Source organism: Notechis scutatus, chromosome 1 (assembly GCF_049901735.1).
Source record: "Notechis scutatus isolate UNSWTSFEM ecotype Mainland chromosome 1, rNotScu1.2, whole genome shotgun sequence".
NCBI classification, from domain to species: domain Eukaryota; kingdom Metazoa; phylum Chordata; class Lepidosauria; order Squamata; family Elapidae; genus Notechis; species Notechis scutatus.
Genome location: NC_142009.1, coordinates 25,471,400 through 25,491,907, shown reverse-complemented (window position 1 = coordinate 25,491,907; position 20,508 = coordinate 25,471,400). Strand labels below are relative to the sequence as shown.

Sequence of the window (20,508 nt, the reverse complement as noted above, 5' to 3'; positions counted from 1 at the left end):
TTATTGACCTTTAGCTTTGCATATAAGGGTTCATAGTCATCCTAACCTTCCCTAGTCATCCCAATGCACTAAACTAGGCAAAATTGAGTTGCAGAGTTTAGTGTGTTGTCGGATCCCAGCCGTTGCATTACCATCTTGTGTGAAATGGGCTATTATTAAATCATAACTTGATTTATTTTTAGCAGAGCAAGTTAAGTGAGCCCAGCAACTCTGTTCTGCGAACCTCGATTTTGGGTTAAGGTGCTTGGGGGGGGTGGGAACCAAGCAATGCCTACCTCTTAGTTTGAATGACTCAAATAAACCATTTTCTGGAATCACACAACACATGGAACATAAATTAACCGAATTAGTTTGATATCCACAAGATAACTTAGTCAACCCTGGCGTGTTGTGTGAATGCCGGGGCAATGCCTTTACCTCACCTGGCCAGACATTGGGGGGAACGAAGCCTACAACCTTACTGGGGGAATGTTTTGATTCCTTGCCGGCGCCTCAGAAAGGATCGAGGCGGCCACTCCTTCCGCAGCCACCAGCTCGGCCCCCGCCTCAAACACGGACGGTCTCCCCTCCTCTCCAGCTCCTCCTCCGAAGGGGCGGTCTGCGCAGGCAGGGGGAAATAGCCGGGCAGCACCCTTTGCTCGGTGTATTCCTGCCCGGCCCCCATCAGCCCCTGGAAACCTTCCTTTTGCACCCTCCCACCTGCTCCTTCCGCCCAGTCCACCCGCCTATAAAAAGAGAGGTTGGCGCTGGCAAAAAGAGACGGTGAAGGAAGCGACCGGGGCCGCTTCAGTACTGCTGAAAGCGGGCATCGCGTTTTAAAGGACGCTCGGGTTAAACCGGCCGGGACCTTTCCTCTTTGGACGAGGACACGGGCTTTTTCCGGACTAACCGGGGGGCGGGAGACCCACTTGCCGGGCCGCCATGGAGGTGAGCGCGGCGCGGACGTCGTCGAGCGACATCGCGGACCTGAACAGCCAAGACGCCCAGACGGTGTGCGAAGCGCTGGGCCGCTACGAAGAAACGCTTCGCGGCGCGGTGAAGGAGATCCACGTGGATATCCAGGTCTTTAAGAACGGCGTGGACCGACAGGTGGCCGAAGTGCTGCGCTTGGCCAACCCGCTGGCCAGCACCGTAGCCGAGCTCCAGCAAGAGAACCAGCAGTTGCGGGCGCAGGTCGAGCATTTAAGTCAGCAGGTGGAGATCCTCAGCCGGGCAGCCGGACTCCCGGATATCTCCAAGCCGGCATCTCCGACGGCGTTCGCGGCATCGCCGAAGTTGGGAAGCGGCGGCGGCGGCAGCAGCAGCAGCCGCTTTGCCAGCCACGCTAGACTGTCCCTTGCCAGCAAGAGTCAGGTAACCGTGTGGCAGGAGCGGAAAAGCGCCGTCCGTGAGAGAGCTGCGTGCAGAAATAACTTGGATCTCCTAAGACAGGGCTCTCCAACTTTGGGCACTTTAAGCCTGGAGGACTTCAACTCCCAGAATTCCCCAGCCAGCAAAGCTGGCTGGGGAATTCTGGGAGTTGAAGTCCTCCAGGCTTAAAGTGCCCAAAGTTGGAGAGCCCTGTCCTAAGGGATCCCTGGCGCGCTGTTGAGCCAACCGGTCGCCCTCGGCCCTTCTGCCCCCCCGAGCTTTGGTCAGATCTATGGCTTTTCTCTTGCATTCCCCCGACCTCCAGCGCCCCCTTCCCTCCTTTCCCTTCCCTGTTGAGATGATTCCCCTCCTCGGTGCGATTGAACTTCTGCTTTGCCAGCTCCACCCCAGAAGGTCGCAGATAGGAAGAAGAGGCTCTCGGACGCTCCGTCGGGGAACGTCCCGCGCTGCGCGAAGATGCCCCGCCCTCTCCCCGAATCTGGACCTTTCAATACTAACCGAACTTCCAGGACGGAGCGGTGGAAGTTTTTTCTGGAGAAGCCCTTAGGGCTAACGCTTTCTGCTATTGGATCGGTTCTCTTGGGAATCCTTTTGGGTTCCGTGCTGGGGCGGATGTTTGTATGTGTATGGAATCTGCGCGGGTGTTTTGTTGCGGGGCGGGGATTGCGGGCAATTCCTTTTGGCGCCCCCCTCCCCTCTCCCCCGGTTTTGAGGGGTGGGAGCGCTCCCTGCGAGCGCAACTTCTTGCGCATGACTGAAACTGCGTTAAGCTGCGATCTGGTGGCTGCTAGGCGGGGCGATCCCTGTGCTAGGAATTTGGGGAAATTAGAAGGGCGCAGGTCGCCTTGCCGTCGCCCAAGCAAAAAGAAGCCATCCTTCTTAATCAAGCAGCTTATCTTTGAAATAAAGCAGGATTTTATTTCGGGTCAGGCTTTCCTAAGCACAGACTTGATTTCATCACACTAATCTCAAACTTCGGACACAGGTAAAGTGTGCTTTTAAGCGTGATCATAATATATCCTCCTGGCTTGGAAAGTTTTTCGAGACATGATCCTTCCGTAAAAGAATTGGAACCTCTGTTGAAGGAGAGCTGTTCAGCCAGGAGAAGGGACAATAAGAAGCAATGGAAACTTTCCCTTTAAGCCTCTAAAGAGCTTTCCTGTACTAAACGAACAGATTTGCTTCGTGTTTCGGAACCAGAGAGTTCATATTACAGGGAAGGGGTTTATATGAGGGCTGTGCTAATCACAAAACCTTTGGGCTTTCAATAAAATGTGTTAGTCTGAAAAGATGCCACTGGATTCTTTCTGAAATAAGCCGATCCTACTAACTGATACAATCTGTTTGAGAATGGAGCAGAATGCTTTGTTTCATGCTGTAGGTTTGTGGTTCAGTGTGTTGTAGAAATCCAGTAGGTTGTGTGAATCAGGCTTAAGGTGCTTTATTTGTTTGGGCCTAATATGCTTTATGAATATGCCGACCAGGATCATGTCTTATTAACCAGGTATGTTATATCAACTCAGCCACACTTTTGTACCATGGTGATTCATTCGCTAGGATCTTTTAAAGATGAGTCCAGGTGCCAGGAGGACAGAGTGTTTTATGTGGGAGGGAGCTAATTACACATGACCTTTGAGAGAGTCTCCAACTCTGATTCTTCTGTGGTTGTGTGAATCATGGTTTTCTTCTTTTTCTCCCACAATCCTCCTGGACATTTCCATGTGACTGGAACAGCTGCCTCCTTTTTCTGTTTTAGCCTGTTGCCCAGAGATATTTGAGGTAAAGCAGTTGTGTAGACATCTGTCCAATGTAGACTTGGCCTCTATCTGTTGTACTTCACATAATAGATAGAATAGAATAGAATTCTTTATTGGCCAAGTGTGATTGGACACACAAGGAATTTGTCTCTGTGCAAATGCTCTCAGTGTACATAAAAGAAAAGATACATTCGTCAAGAGTCAAGAATCATCAGGTACCAACACTTCATAATAGTCATAGGGTACAAAAAGCAATCAAATCATACTAGGAAACAGTCAATAAAAATCGTTAGGATACAAGCAATGAAGTTACACTCATACAGTCATAAACCGGAGGAGATGGGTGAAAGGAAGGATGAGAGGATTAATAGTAATAGTAGTGCAGACTTAATAAATAGTTTGACAGTGTTGAGGGAATTATTTGTTTAGCAGAGTGATGGTGTTGGGGAAAAAACTGTTCTTTTGTGTAGTTGTTCTGCTCCATCACTAATTCCCTTTTTTCCATCTCAATAGATGCTTCAGACAAGCTCCTTTCTCTCAGATTTTCAGACTGTGAGTTGTTTGGTTGTCCACGATATCCTCAGAAGTCTTCTTCAGCATTAAAGTTAAAAAAACATCAATTCTCTTCCTATCCTGCTTCTTCAAAATATAACCCGGAGACTTAAAACCAGGCTAGGTAGTTTTTGGTAGTTTGAGAATTACCCTTAACTTGCTTTGAAGGGGCAAAGGCTACAATAGATTTTGTGGTAATATAAAGTGGGAAGGGAAACAATTTTCTTCCCCTCTCATCTTTCCCTGGTGACTGAGGTTCAGTTTCCTTTTAAAGTAGGATAAATCTACATGAGATTTTAGAAACCATTTTCCATGTGTTTTGTGAATTGCTCTACAGTATCTGGAGAACAGTGGGAAGGTTCTTCTGGTGCCAAAAATAACATTCAGTCTTGTATCTTAGATTGTTTACCTCTACTTTAAGAGCTGTCTGAAAAGAGCAAGGGACTTGCACCATTACGTCTCCTACATACCACTTTTCAAAAATGGAAAAATATTGTCTGCTTGAGTGCTTTGTCCACACCTGTCAGCCTGAGGGTAACTTACCACATACTGGACTGTGTTTGTACAACACACCCAACCCAGTTTCTAAAGGAGCCCATTTGGGGGGGGGGGTTGAAATATATTTTTCAACCATAAACTATCTCAAATATCTGCATTTGCACAACACGCTAAGGTATGAAAACATTAACCAAGTTTTATACATTATATAAATGTAGCCATTAGGTCTTCTAATGACCTGGTTAAGTATGCTGTACTGTATAAACACAGCAAAGATGTCTCTTTGCATAGATCTGCCTTGCAAATAATTCTCTCAGTTAAATGCCAGGGGTTGAATTGGAGGTCATGATTATGATAGGTAAAAGACAAGTACGCTCCAAGTAATTTTTCTGTGTCTTTTTTAATTGTACTCCAGGATACAACATAATGTATATACTGTTTGGGCTGATGATGGCAGATGTAATAATTGGAAAGAGCTTTGGACTTGAACCATAAACTATCAGTCATTTCTTTAGCCTGTAAATAGAAGAATGTGTGTTGGTTTGGGACATGATGTCCTGCATCCATCATATACCAAGGACATTTCTCAAACTGGAAATTTTCAAACTTGAGAGCACAACACTCTTTATCTTTCCCTTTAGGATTTACTAATACTCTTTCTGGCAACATTCATATACCTACTCTCACAATCTCAATATATTCCTCCAACATTCCCAAATAGCTAGAAATTGATTCCTGTGGCAGGCGGGCCTTTGTAAAATCTTTATGAAGCCACATGTTACAGAAATTAGGTAGGGCAAACAGACAGAACAGAGATTCTTAGTCATCCAGTTCATGATTTTCCCAAAGGAGCTTTTTCAAAAGGCAATTGGACTTCCTTTGTTTTTCCTTGAAGACGTTTTGCTTCTCATCCAAGAAGCTTCAGTTCTGATTTGCTCAAACGTTTTCAAGGGGGGAAAAAAAGTCCATTTGCCTTTTGAAAAAGCACCTTTGAGACAGATCTATCATGCTGTTTCTTTTAGGCTAAGCAAAACTGAAGAAAATAAGCAAGAAAGAATATGAAGGAAAAATGAGAAAAAATAAGTATACGTACAAGAAAAGGGACATAGCTAAAAGAAGGCTCACCAGACATTCCATGCATAGTAGAGAACGTTATCAGCCTTATTTGAACCTATGCCATATATGCACCATTCTCTACCAAGCGTGAATAAGCTGGATTTAAGCACCAAACCATGAGAATATATAGTAACAAGATCTCTGCTATTGAGTCAACTCTCAGGGCTTATCAAAAAATTTCATCAACAAGGCAGGAAAACAACAACCCCTTGGCTCTTACCACGTTTGAACTACCCCATAGCATTTGGCATATCACCTTTAACCACATCAATTGACTCCCTAGCAGCTGAGTTTGTTCATTAACCAGATTCAGTATGCTCTCTGGAGAGTAGGTTGCAGGTAGCTCTCTTGTTAGTAATGGTGACTTGATCCCCCTCTTTCCCTAAATAACGTTTTTGAAAGCCTTATCAACTAGTGGCCTTCATCCTATTTTGTGGTGGTTGAATATGGTTATCTTTGCTAATTTCTGTTCAGCAAAGCTGGTGTGTTTGACAAAGGGGAAAAAAGCTTCCATAGCCCAGTTTCAAGGGGTTTTGACTCCCCCCCCCATTGAACCCTTTTTATTTTATGTTTTAATTTAGAAATTAGTTATGGGAACAGTCAATGCACATTTTGGGAATGGCCAGCAAAGTAATTTTGGGAATTTCCTCAATGTTTCTCTGGCCAAATACTGATTAGCACCTTCCTATAAACTCCCGAAGAAGCCCATTACGTACAAGTCAAGATGGATGTCGCCAAATCATTGATAAACTGACTAGCTGGGGAAGGGCCACAGTTGGAGTATTAGCTGCAGGTGTGAAAATAGTTATCACAGCTACCGTGTTTTCCCCCAAAATAAGACCCAATTGGAAAATAAGTCCTAGTATGATTTTTCAGGATGCTTGTAATATAAGCCCTATCCAAAAAATAAGTCCCAGTTAAGATTGTCAACCAGACAGATGCATTTATATCTTATTTCCCCCAAAATAAAACCTAATGAAAATAAGCCCTAACATGCCTTTTGGAGCAAAAATTAATATGAAACCCAGTCTTATTTTGGGGGAAGCACTGGTATCACCTGGAAAACCTGAAGGGCTGTTCCTTTTGCTTAGAGTAGAACTGCAAAAAATTCAAATAACCACTGAGGAGCTTTTGCACCCAAGATCTGGAATAAGGTTCAGCCATGAGTATTTATTGATTTGCCAAGCTATCCATTACTAACTCATAAATGCAATACCAGTATTGTTTAAAATGTTAATAAAATTAAGGGAGTCAGGAGTGCCCAACACTACTTCCAAGGATATTGTAAAAAAACAACAACCACACTTTGACACCAGGAGACAAAATTATCTTCAGTGTGAATGCCCAAATGTGGTAACTCTCCTAGTTTATATGAATTCTAAGTTTACCATTTGACTATCTTGTGCTCGGAGGAATCTAAAGAGAATAAAGCTGGATAACAATTGAGTTCATAGTGCTGGAAAATGCCAAGACTCATGTTTTTCATCACTTATAATTGTTAGTTGAATAGGTTTAAACAAATATTGTATCATTTATTTAATTACATCTTATTTAATTAAAATTACATTTAATTCAGAGGTGGTATTCAGCAGGTTCTGACCAGTTCTGGAGAACCGGTAGCGGAAATTTTGAGTAGTTTAGAGAACTGGCAAATACCACCTCTGACTGGCCCTGACCCCATCTCTTCTCTGCCTCCTGAGTCCCAGCTGATTGGCTGGGTCTTCTTTTGTTGCCCTGAACAGGAGAATGGAGCTGGAAAGCAGGTTAGTGGGGTGGGGAGGGAATGGGATTTTGCAGTATCCTTCCCCCAGGAGTGGGGAGGGAATGGGGATTTTGCAGTATCCTTTCCCTGCCACGCCCACCAAGCCACACCATGCCCACCAAGCCATGCCACAGAACCGGTAGTAAAAAAAATTTAATCCCACCACTGATTTAATTGTATTAAAATTAAAATACAATTTTAAAATACAGATTAAAATGTGTTTTGTGCATGAAAAAGCAAATTATAAACTATCAAGGAAGAAGATAGTGAGTCAATAACTATTATTATTTATTAATACTATTATATTGTTTATGCTTCTACTAAGAAAGTTATCTAATTAGATAATGAAACATCTGTAAACAAGCAAACAAGTTCAGAGCACCCAGAATTCCAGTTATATTTCTTCTTTCCTTTAGAAACTGGGAGGAATAAATAAGAACCTGAAGCAAATGAAATGAGAGAGACAGGCTATCCTTTGGTCCTCTTAGTTCTTGTTTTAGTACTGTTGTTCTACCATATCAAGGTTGCCAGAATTCATATGACTAATGGATGGCAGCAGAGTGATCCTGGAAATTCTTGCTGCCAATCTAATAGTCATTCTGACTTTTTCAATCCAGATACAATAATTTTATTTCTAAGTATCATTGGTGTATAATTACTGTATGTTAAGGTAAATATGCTTTCTTTGTTTGAATGTAGCATGTTATTCAAACGGAACAGTTATGTCTTTTTAATCAATGTTAATATTGAGCTTATCGTATAAACCCAGCCACATGGTTGGCAGTGATCTGGACCACCAGGGTAAGTGATGAAGTACCATTACTGATGCATTTTCCTTATGCTCTTAATTGCCCAGAGCATCCAACATCATGCCAATAAATGGAATGGCTGTTGAGGTCTGTCCTTCTTCACAAAGTTGTTTCTCAAGGTTTCTTTTAGTCAACAGACTAAAATCTGGCTGAACAACCAGTCTAAAGTCTGACTTCCATTGTTTATCTCCTTGGCTAGGACGTTTTCCTCCTTCGTACAGCCTCCAGCCAGAATCTGGTGTGGATTTTTTGAGTTCGAGCAGGGAAGCAGTGCACTGCCTCTGTGCTGTATTACTCAGGTGGCTGTGGCTTGGAACTATGGTGGATGTCGTGACTATTTAACAGTGATGTCATCCTAAGGAGCTAGGCCACATTCTTGGCCTTGGGGAGAAGAGAAAGAGCACTGGCAGCTGGAGCTCCCTTGAACTGCCATCAAGTGCAATAAACATCCTCTCCATTTCTATCAATGTGATTAATGGCTTTTCTGGGGAATAGTCCTGGTGTATGTTACACCAAGTGGCACTGAAGGCTGACAGCTGCAATGGGATATGAAGTAAGGATTTTTGAGGGATACGTATTTTGTTCCTGTAAATCTATGATGGTCTCGTGAATGATTCCCAAGTTGGTTGGAGCTTAACTCCAGCATTTTAATCTCACCGTGATGTGTGATGATCCTTCACACTTGGAAACAGCTGTAGTTAAACTTTCTGCACAAGAAGGAAAAAGATCAGACTGGTTTGGAAGTCTGATCAGAACTAGCATATAACTTCAGGAGAGCTAATCATATTCCCTTGGTTTATTTTGGCTCTAGACTAGTTTTTATGATGTTCTAGGAATGTTGCTGTTGAGTGAAGTTTTATTTCACCATTATGGGCCTCCTCACAATCTCACTTGATGCTATTAGATGGAAAAGAATGGATTAAGAGCTGACCTGGGCACCTAAGATTTTCCTCTGAGTTTTGAGCGACTAGAAGAGGATCCCGCCATTAATGGCTTCTATAGTCCCCAAGTCTAGATAGTAGAAGACATTACCCAGAGCTCCCGTCATCTGCTGCTTGCAATACAATGGCCACCAGTCCATTTCACTTGTTTTGCTGCCTCAAATGCTCCTTTTACTTTCCCTGGCTCTCAAACATGAAAGGCACTGAAGAGATGCTTGCTCCTTTAGAAGGAAGCATAATATGTAGCTGTAACAACCATCACTGTTTCCCTTGTATCCTACCCATTTCTGTACTTGGACACTGTTTCCTGAGCTGATATTATGAATACAGAAAAGGGCCGCCCAGCTGTTGCTACAGAGAAAATGTTCTACACATGCTTAGATCTTCTGTAATTGTTCCTTCAGTATCAGAAGCAAGTTTTAAAGCCTAACTCCATATGTATGCATTTTGGAAGTAATGTATCTTTTTGTAGTATGATTTTGGTCTGATAGCCTATAGTTCTGCAGATCATTTCATGACCATTTGTTTCAGGCTGGAATTAGAAGAGAAAGAGGAATAAAGTGTTTAATACCTGGATTTTGCACATCTAAAATTAATTTTTAAATATATAAAGAGTATTAGTTTGAGAAATCAGATAAACGCTACATCTGCATAACCACAGCTTGTAAGATTGGGTTTTATTGTATAAACTATAACTAACTTGTCTTTGAAGGGCATTGCAGCAATAATGTTAGTAACAATTTGCACATGTGTTTTTCTTCTGGTTTATTTTATTGTATACTGCAGAGATGTAGATAGGGAGGAAAATTTGTAGAGTTGTGATTGCAAGCTAATCAGGACTATGAAAAGTCAGGTTCTGTTACAGGCTTGTGGAATTAATTTTCCTATTTTCTGACAGGAACCCAATAAGGTGCCTAATCAGTTGAGGCTTTTACTGTACAGTATTTGTTCAACTGGAGGTTGTAATCTATAAGAGCATTTGTTTTCAGTTGCTGCCCCCCTCCTCATAATAGAATCCCTCCCCAGGTGTTCAAATGCCCTCTCTTCTCCTGCCTTTCCAAATGGTTGTTCCATCATGTCTTTGAGGCAAGGTTGCTGTGACTACTGTATTCTTCTGCACATTGAATTGGTTCTTTGGTTTTTAATGTTCAGATCATCAATCTATGTATAATTTTATTGCGATTCATGATTTTTAGTTGTGGTTTAGATTATGTAAATGATGATTTGTTTACCTTCTCTATTAATCATCTCTGTTTTAATTCAAGTTGTATATTTGGTAAATTGTACATTGCCCCAGGTTGAGAGGGTTTTGAGCTCTATAAACAGGGCTGTCTGTAGGAGGTTTAAAAAACTGTCAAGATGCAGCTGTGACTGTATGATCAAAGCCCCACCCCATTCTAATATTGGTTATTGAAAAATGCGGGGCTTTGATTGCTTGGTCAAAGCAGCTGTCTTCAGTTCTCTCATCTCTCCCTATAGATGCCTCTGCTTGTAAATTAAAAATAAGCATGTCTCTTTCTTGGGTGGTTCAAAATGGCGTCTGCTTCAGAAACGTTGCTTCTTGGGACATGATTTGGTAAGTGTTGTGAGGCACAAAGAATCAGGATTGTTCATTAGATTGCAGCATAGAAGATTTATTCAAGCCTATAGACAAAAATCTAGCTGACTAAAGTTCAACCCTATACTGGCATAGATAAGGGTCAATGGGATTCAGGATGGGTTGGACTTGGACCACTTGTGGGAACCTAACGACTCTAAGCTGATGACATGCTTAACTCCACTTCCCACTCCAGCTCTTCTCCCACAAGTGTAAAATATGAATGGATGGCAACAACACTCCATCCGGGCTGCAAATACCACAACCTTTCATACTGATGAGTTTAAGCCAGGTTTAGCCAGTAATGCTACTCTATAGCAAAATCCAGCCGCCTTCAGTCCCTCTCCTTTAGGATGGGCAATGCTGGTTTGAGGACAGACTTGTATCCTTTTAGTCAGATGTTATTGAGGATCGTACAGAAGAATCTTACAGGGGTATTTTCAAACAGAGTAGATGAAATTAAATTAAAATTTACAACTGAGAAACTAAGTAGGTGATTTACAGGAAAACAAATCAAATGTTTGCTGGAGAACAGCTTTTATTCTTGGCCTTAGAGGAAATAGATTTAGATTTAGTAACATTACTAGTACCTCATACGTATTGTATGTTATCTTCCCTCCCCAATCTTTTTAAAACAAATGGAGCTACAAAAACATAAGTGCATGTTCTCGTGGGATGGCTTTAAGCCACTTACTTAGATCACATATTGCATTAATCCATAGGTTGTATAACCCACATTTTATTAAATAAAACACCCACTGTAAGCCATAAACCAGGGTATGTAAATCACAACTGGCTGGGTTCCCAGAATTGACTAAGCCATAATAAAGTTTGTTCTTTTAGCTTTGTGTATTTTGCAAGCACAGCCTCAAATTCTCATCAGTCTACTCTAGGCACTTCTCTTCCCTTTCAACAGCGCAATGCACCCCTTCCGTTTGGCAAACTGGGAAGTTGTGGGTTTCCAATCTGGGATAGCCATCTGCTCTCTGGTGTTTTCTACCCCCCAAGTAAATGCTTGTAACCGTGTACATTATCTTTTTGCCTTTGCAGAGTTTGGACATTGAGGATGAAAAGAACTTTATGAGCAAAAGAACCCCTGATTCAGCCATAACTGAGAATGGCCATCAATTGTCAGGAGGTAAGGAAAGGAAGTCCTTTTAAGTGAGAACATAAATCTTTACCTGTTTCTGATGTGGTGAAAATTAAACTGGTTTTTGGAGTGATGTTGCACAGGCTCTGGAAGTTTGATTCACTCTTTTTTTTTTCCTGCCTAGATTACACAAAGAAAAATACACATTTAGGCTAGGGCTAGAAATAAAGAGTGTCTTCTAAATCACTAAATATTTTAATGTTTACCACATTGAGCTTAAACCCAAGTGGATGGCCAGCATTCTAGCAACAACAACTTATAATAGTTCAAACTGAAACAGTATTTCATGTTTCAGGAGAGGGTGATTCTTTTAAAGATGTGATTAAGACCACCATAGATAGTATCCTATTTAGTATCATATTTAGCAACTACTTCTGTTTAGCAATCATTAGCAAATACGATGGTAATAAAAAAAATTCTGAACAATGTGCAGTTTTACAACCAAATTTAGTATGCCTGATAACAATGCATGCCAGACTAAGAATAAGGCTGCCATAGTTACATAAGAACTTTATCTGGATAAGACTGCAGCATCCACAATTCATTTTGTGAACATTCAAAGTTACAACAGCACTGAAAATATGACATGACCGTTTTTTTACAGTTACGACCTTTACAGCATCCCCGTGATCATGTGCTCAAAATTCAGATGTTTGCTAACTGGTTCATATTTATGACCTCCCATGGTTATGTTATCCCCTTTTGCGCCCTTCTGACAAGCAAAGTCACTGGGGAAGCCAGATTCACTTAACAACCGGGTTACTAGCTTATCAACTGCAGTGATTCACTTAACAACTCTGGCAAGAAAGGTTGTAAAATGGGGCAGAACTCACTTAACAAATGCCTCACTTAACAACAGAAATTTTGGACTCAATTGTTGTATAAGTTGAGGACTACCTGTATGTGTTTATTTAGCAACCATTTTGCTTAACAACTTGGTCTTTGGAATGGAATTAGTCATTAAATGGGGAGTGGGTATATAGGAATGATTTCCTAAATAAATATTGATCCATTTTTAAAACAAGACATTTATTCAGAAAAGGGGTTCTTGGTGCTCTCTGAGCTTGGTTGTTTTCTGGCAGACGTTTTCTTGTAAACAACCAAGCTGAGAGAGTACCAAGGACACCTCATTTCAGCCCTGAACTACAAATATTCTCCTTTATTTATTGAAAAAACAGCATAAACAAAGTCATTGATGTCTTTTGAACAAGTAAAAAAAAGCCCATGATGAAAGCATCGATTTTCTTGGTTCCGTATCTGAACATACCCCAATAAACTTCAAAAATGGAACTTATTGGGCTGTACAGTCAGATAAAAGTTGGAGATTGGTGTTCTTGTGGTTTATATGCTGTAATCAGGCAATTAGTTGGCCATTTATTTACTTTGCTTAAAGGAGTCTCATATTTGTGGCACTTGAACTTTCCTTAAATGATATTATTCTAAGAAAAAATGGTATTCAGAAATAAGAATTCCCTGGAAAATTTGAGACAGTGTAGAATTTTAAATTTAAAAAAGAAGATCCCAATGCAGTTTTGCTCTTTTCCTCATCAGCCCTGGCTAGCCTCAACCAAGAAACATTCTTCTCTTCACTTTTTAGATTCTCCTCTTGAGGCACATGCTCCAGCCATGTCTTCACGGATGCCCCACCAGCCTGTTACTGCAGTAACTAGAGTATCGGAAACGTTTTCAGGAGAAACGGTCGGATCGTCAACTGTGCCAAACTCTCCTGGCGGGCATCAGAGCAATGCTCATAATGATGCTGCATCCAAAACATTGATTCAAGCAGGTAAAATAGTGGATGAAGAAAATAATCCCCATTTGTGCAAATCTAGCTGTGCAAAGATACCTACTAGCTCTATGCCCCCTTTGAAAATGAAGTGGAAGAAATGTTTTGAACTTCACATGAATACAGTGCCTCTCTGCTGTTCATTAAAACAGTTCTCTTTTCTTCATGTCCTAAGAAACTACCCTAAGAGTCATATGGTGAGTCAATTTTTAAAGTGGGGGCACTTTTATTCAAGATTCTGTGTAACTCTTGGGAAAAAAGCTGTGCCTTGTTTAATGAATAGCAGAGAGGCTCTCTACAAGACTCCAGATATGATGGAATTACTGGAAATGGTTTTCATCAGTAACCCAGGAGTGCCCCATTGCATCCATTACGTCTCTTTAAAAATATCTTAGAGCTAAACCTGTGGGGAAATGTTTATGTCTCAAGTAACCCTTAAAGGAATTAGCATTTTAATTTGGTGTGCGTGTTTTGGTTTTTAGTGGTGGGAAAGGAGAACATAACTTTCTTGTGCATTAAAATTGGGCCAGTCCTTTTCTTTTAAATAAAAACATCAAAGAAGTACGGCTTTGTTTTGGGAAGTGTTATCTCTCACTGAATGCATTCCCAAAGCATATTTAACTTGGTTACAAAACTAAATCATTTTCTGGGTTTGTACCACTCCCATAGAATCTCATGCTAGTCAAATGGGCTGTTGGGCAAATGCTGACTTGTTGGAATGTAGCCTTTTGATAAGAGCGATCTAATCTGGCTTGATGGGTTAATGGTCTAATTTGGAGCTCTGATTTTCTTCTCTGTATAAAACAAAATAACATTTTTTGCTCTTTGTTAAAAAGAAAAAGAGGTGAAAGGTGCTAGCAATTCAACCCTGAGCACTGCGAAGAACTGGAACGTGAGGACAACAAATGCTTCCTTTACTTCAGGTTGGCAAATGTTTTTGCATATATTTTCATTATGTTTGAATAATACTTTTCTATGCTATTATACCATGGTATGGAAAAACTGGCACAATAAATAGGTTTCCAAAGATCTCCATGTTCAGATTCCGTACATTTACCCTCAAATTATATAAATTTTAAATGCATGTTTCTCATGTCTTATTTTAATGTTTTATATTGTATTTTAATTATATGACCGTAGGTGGCATAGAGTTTTAATAATATTTTTTAAAAAAATGTTCAACAGTGTTTGTGCAAATGCTGTCTCACTGACACTTGTATCAGGCAGATGTTTGGCTGAAGAACAGGTACTCCCCATTGAAAATGAAGAACCTGGGGACTAGAAATTGTATGGAAACTAGGTGGCTTGATCAGAGTGGAAGCAGAGGTCTCTGCAAGATCAGAGGATTTGGCAAAATGATAAAAACAGTCCATGCTGTTCTGAAACAAGCTCGACCCCTTTGATCTGTGCATTGTGTGATATCACGACGCACAAACAAAAGGGGTGGCGTTTGCAGCTGGTGTTTGTTTTCATCTTCAAAATTAGCAAGTGGATAAACTCTTGGTGCATGGTGAAGACATGGGCTGCTCTTCATCATAACACTGCCATCTTGCTGATTTCAACACATGCTTATAGTGTCATCAGCTAAGGAACTTCTGCCTTAATGTGGCTCAGATGGGCTTTAATCCCAGACATGGATACCTGCAGCGGATTCCACAATGTCAAAGTGAATGCAGCAGGGCAATTGAAGCCTTTCCTCTGATTAGTGGGTCAATTTCTTAGGCCATCTTTTTTTCAAGTTCAGGCAGAGCTCTGAAAATGATGTGGCTACTTTAATTAACAGAGAAGTTCAATGCTTACCCAGAGCTCAAAGCATTGTTTTGGAATCATTTTTAAGTCCTAAATGTGCTGAACCAGATAGTTTTTGATGTAGTCCAGCAAAGCCAAATATATTTGTATGGTGACCAATAAAAATCTGAATCTATTTTTTAAGGTGATTTTGATGCATTTGTACTTAATCTTAATAATATAAACAATGCTAAGAAAATTATCTGAGTACTTTATATCCTGATCCAGATTAATCATCAGTTTGCAATTGTAATTTAAAGGTGAAATCTGCATAGTAAAGAATTCTTCTCAGATAACATTGGTGGATCGATCATCAATACCAGTGAATTGCAAATCCCAACCTCTTCTCTATTCGGAGCATGATTCCCTCACCCCCCCCTCCCCAATGCACAAACTTGGTGTCAGGCATTCCACCCATCCCCTCAAAAACAAATGCTGAAGGACAATGATCTGGGAGAGACCCAATTTCTTTATTTAATTTTTCTGTGCAGATAAATTTTCTTCCGGGACAAAATCCACATCGACTGTAAACTACGGAAGCCAATCTAGTGAAAGGTGAACATTCTTGTGATTTGCAAGTATCTGCTCTTTGGGTTTTATTGTAATAAGGGCAAAACATGGACATGCTGTTGGGTGGAATAGATCTCAGGCCTTTCCCCGCTGCTGACCTGTGGAAAATTTGTACCAGTATGAAATGTGTTGTTCCCATTTCCTATTATGCCATGTTCTTCCCTTTTCCTGCGCTGTTTCTAGTCATTGCAATACACTTGACTTCCCATCAAGGTGGGAAGGTGGGCCTTATAGTTTTTACACATCTTGTAGCTGCCCTTGGATGGTGTTAAAGCAGCGGTCCCCAACCTTTATGGCTTGGTGGCCGCAGGGAGTGGGGGAGAGGGGAATCGGCCTACTGCTTGGGCAAGTTGAGCTCTATGTGTGTGTGTGTGTGCGCGCGCCAGCCAGCTGCACATGCAGCCCAGTTCCAAACAGGCTATGGCCTGGTAATAGGCCACAGCCCAGAGGTTGGGGACCCCTGTGTTAAAGTAAGTAGAGAAACATTACTTCAACATTAGTACAGCTAAGAACACTTAAGCCTGTCTCACTCTGAAGCAGGCGACAAAATAGTTGCAATGTTGTGGGTATATGGCAGAAAAATATTACTAGAAGGTGTACTAGTACACACTAAGATGAAACTAAACACAGGCATGGTAACGTAATATGCATTGCCACTGTTCCATACTTGTTTTTCGGTGTCCAAGTTCATAAAGTTTGTATGATGACATCCTTGTGTCCATGTTGTCATTTTCCCTCTGCTTTTATACTCCCTGAAAATGTTATGAAGAAATGTTTATGCTATGGTCATGGCCAATGGGAAAAGGCTCATTGGTTTGGTCTGTTTAAACAGGGTTTGTTAACTAAACTATATTTGGCTATAGATCTCACGTCACATTAAATCATAATGAGGGAATTGAGTTTAGCCCAGCTTTTTTTAAAATTGGGAAAAATATAAACGGGAAGCTAGCATGTTATAGAATAAAGCTCCGCCCTCAAGCATAATCTTTATTTTTTATTTTCAAGAATGCCTCTGGGCCTTACATAGGAATAAATAATGACAGAAAATAAAAATGGTAGGAACTGCGGCCTATTTAGGTGTAACTTTAGCTTTTGAATAAGTGGCATTGGTTTTTGTTTTGTTTTTCTACTCTGCATATCTTCCCTGGCTGCTGCGTTTTGAGAGTGCCCATGTCATGGTTTTAAAATTTCAGATATGCCTACTGATCCAAATTATATGTATGATATATAATGGGCCTGACATAGCATACTTTATGAATCCAGCTATTATATTGCATCACTTTTGGAGAATCCAATGAGTCATCCTTTGAACTGTGTACTTTTGAAATGTATTTTCTGTCTTTTTTGTGGGGGCAGTGTCACCACCAGCCAACAAGCCCAGGTTTCAAAGTCCCACTCTTCAACTTCTTCAGTCCATCGACAAGTGGAAAAGCGAAGGGAACTGGTGAGATCTCAGACTCTGCCCCGGACTTCAGAGACTCAGTCTAGGAGAGCACTGTTTGAGAAGTTCGAGCAGGATACTGGAAAGTACGTTGCTCCCTATTGTCCAGTCCAACTTTTAGAGGGAAAACCTGAAGGGTCTCTAAAAACAGCTGCCTTAAATCAGGTCACAGTTTCTAGCCAAATTGCTTGCACTTGTTTGTCTGCAGGACAAGGCTATGCCAGAAGCTCTGTTCTGGTAAAAAAAAACACAACAACTTTAAGAAAAATGTAAAATTGGCTAATCCTTAGTATAGTAGAGTTCCTACAGTTTACTTAGGCAGCATCTTTAGCTGATGCAAAACAGCACAAATCATTGCAATGTTCTCCAACCAGCATGCAGAAAAATATATATCTTAAAAACAGTTGTTTTACTTATGCTAAAGTAAAATGTGGAGGAATTGAATAGGAGACAAGGGATTCGAATGGTAAGGTAAAAGCTAACACTCCCTCAGTTTTCTGATGTTCATCACGTACACAGGATAATGATATTCAAATGTGACAGTTCCTCTGTGATGAAATAGGAAAAATCTGGGTGAAGGTTGAAGGAGATGGTTTTTCCATTTAAAGTACTACCTCTCTAGATGACAGCATTGATTCCTTCTCTTTGTGTCCCTCATTTGTCCAGGGGGAAGAATGTAGGCCGGACCAAACTCAAGAGATCCCAGAGTTTTGCAGTTGCCAGTGCCAGCAGCATCAAGCAAATTCTCTTGGAGTGGTGCCGGTCCAAAACTATTGGCTACAAGGTAGGTAAGGAATTCTGTAAACTGCATCCCTTCCCCCTTCTTCATTGTTTCACTTTGTGAACCCATATAAAGTAGTACAACTTCTGGTTCCTCGCAGATACTTAAATTCAGGCTTCTCTACCCCAACTCTGTCAGTTTCTTATCCTGAATTACAGTACTTGTATTCCCCTTCTTCTGCCCTGTCACCCACTCTCCCCGTCCTCCAGCATATAGATCTGCAGAACTTCTCCTCTAGCTGGAGTGATGGGATGGCTTTCTGTGCACTGGTGCACTCCTTCTTCCCTGAAGCATTTGAATACCACACATTGGACCCCACCAAGCGCAAGGAGAACTTCGAATTGGCATTCACAACAGCTGAGTAAGTAGGATGCTACCGTCATGAGTTGCCTGCTCTAAATTTATAGTAGCTTCACAGAGTTCTTAACTTTCCTCAGTTAAGAAGGCTACACTTTTAAACCTATGTCTGATAATGGAAAACATGAGGACATTAATTTTGAGGAAAGTTTTGTAAGATGGTTGGTTGGTACTTATCCCTTTGAATGCTAGTTTTCCTTCATTTTTCCATTCTCAATTTTTCCAAATTGCTCTCCTTCCTAAATCTGATGCCTTGCCTCCCTTTGTAGAAAAATGGCCAACTGTGACCGCTTGATTGAAGTGGAAGACATGATGCTGATGGGCCGCAAACCAGACCCCATGTGTGTCTTCACATACGTGCAGTCTCTCTACAACCATCTTCGGCGCTTTGAATGAATCCAGGAAGGCCGTGACTCTTAGAATGGGACTGCTCCACAGCTGCTTTTGTGCTAATGTTTGGTGCTGCTACACAGCTGCTTGCAACCCTACAGAGGGAATTCCCAGGCCGCTGGACACAGCCACAAGCCAAAGAGAAAGAAAAGATAAAAACAGTCAAGGTTCCAGGGCAGCTAGAGCTCTTGCTGAAAAAATGATAGAAGGCCAGCAGTTCCTTCCTTGTTCTCTCTAGGCAGCTGTGAATAGAGATTCTTGTTCTAAGAATTTCCTTTTAACTATATGTGCAAGCTGATTTGACCAAATTGGCCTAGAGGGATAATTCAAGCATGATCTCCTCTCTTCCTCCCAGTCTTTCTTCTATAGATGTCTCAAAAGTCTGCTATGTTTATCATTTGTGGGCAGCTATGCTATTAGTTGCTTTGTATTATATCCCCCTTCTTTTCCCTGATTCCACTTCCTTATGTTCTGGAATTCCTGGGATAGATTAATGCGGTGTGGATAGTTTGAAGGCTAATGTTCAAATTCTCCTGATCACAGAGGCTTCTTGCATACTTTTAGAACTCAGCTTGTTTCCAAAGGCTGCAATATTGAAACCTGTTTTCCTTCAAACCAAAAGACTTACTTGTACATTTTAAAAAAATGTTCTTGCAATACTGGAGTATATTAACCTGCATGATCATAACTGACACTTCACCACAATTTGCTCCAGCATTACTTTTCCCCGATATCTGTGAATTTGTCACCCGAAAGCTGCATGCTGAATCCTGCTTTAGACACACCTGAAACTGAGCTCAGGGGGGAAAAAAAAAGAGGACTCAATCAGGCGATGTTATCTGATACTGAAGCAGGTATTGGCAACCATGTGAGGGTTATCAGATTTAGCATTTGGGGGGGAGGTTTAGGGAAAAGAAAGTCCACATGAAAGGTGCAGAGAGAGAGGCAACAAAAAGAGGGACAAATGAGGCAGAAAGGACACAAAAATGGTGCAGTGAGGCAATCTGGCTGGAGGAGAATTTATATATTATTTTTCCTAGTTGTGGGGAAGAGTTTATTTTTAAGAAAACACTATTAAACCTTTATAGGTGTACATTATGATGTAGTAAGAGGGGGGCTCTGGGGGAGGCAGAAATGAGAGTTGTGGGATGCATAATCCTGAGCCCTAACGTTGCTCGCTCCTGCAACAGAGCACGAATACTTACCCCAAATAGCTATGGTGATGCACAAGGACTGTGTTGAGAGGCTCTTATGGGCAGATTGTTGAAATTCTGCATAATACTTTTGCATACCTTAGTCTTCTGGTCTTGAAGGAATGAGGAGAATTTGCTCTTTATGATATACATCAAATTCCCAGGAGGTGATTGCCAGAAAGGAGACTGATTACAGCAAAAGCACCACTGAGTCCAAAATGTTTATCCAAAATATTTGAAGTAACTGGTGCCAGATACATCAGTCCTGGTGCATGCTGACTGAGAATTCTGGATGGCACCAAATTGGTAAGAGTCATTGTAGAAGCATTTGCTCTGGTATGTGGGAGAATTGTGCTCAGTAAAAGAAGGAAGAGGGTAAAATGGAGTTATGGTTCAGATTAACCTGGGCTGGCAAAAGTGTTTACATCCATCCATAAAGACATTATGCTGCGCTTAGACCACACCATTCGAGAAACAGCCAGCTAAAGTGTAGCACACTTCTAATCTCAAGTTTTGGTATTTGCTTTGCATATCTTAAAGCTATTTTGAAAATGGTCTCAAGTATTACACAAGATTTTGCATGAAAGCAAATTGCCTAGTATCAGCATAAGCTGCTTTAGATGATTGACCCACCGCGCTTTAATGGGGC

At 41.2% G+C, this 20,508-nt stretch overlaps 1 protein-coding gene across 2 annotated transcripts; it reads left to right on the top strand.

Moving 5' to 3' along the window:
* Positions 1-585: 585 nt before the first annotated feature.
* Positions 586-19,467, top strand: SMTNL2 (smoothelin like 2). Of its 2 annotated transcripts, none has more exons than XM_026671637.2 (9): positions 586-1,353; positions 11,454-11,541; positions 13,151-13,339; positions 14,176-14,262; positions 15,619-15,682; positions 17,054-17,224; positions 17,805-17,922; positions 18,129-18,280; positions 18,546-19,467. In XM_026671637.2, the coding sequence occupies exons 1-9, from the start codon at positions 922-924 to the stop codon at positions 18,670-18,672; spliced, it is 1,428 nt and encodes a 475-aa protein (XP_026527422.2). In that variant the 5' UTR covers positions 586-921; the 3' UTR covers positions 18,673-19,467. The 2 variants fall into 2 exon arrangements, 1 of the variants encoding a protein (XP_026527422.2); XR_015745898.1 differs by having other exon boundaries at positions 754-1,353; positions 17,805-17,926.
* Positions 19,468-20,508: the final 1,041 nt, after the last annotated feature.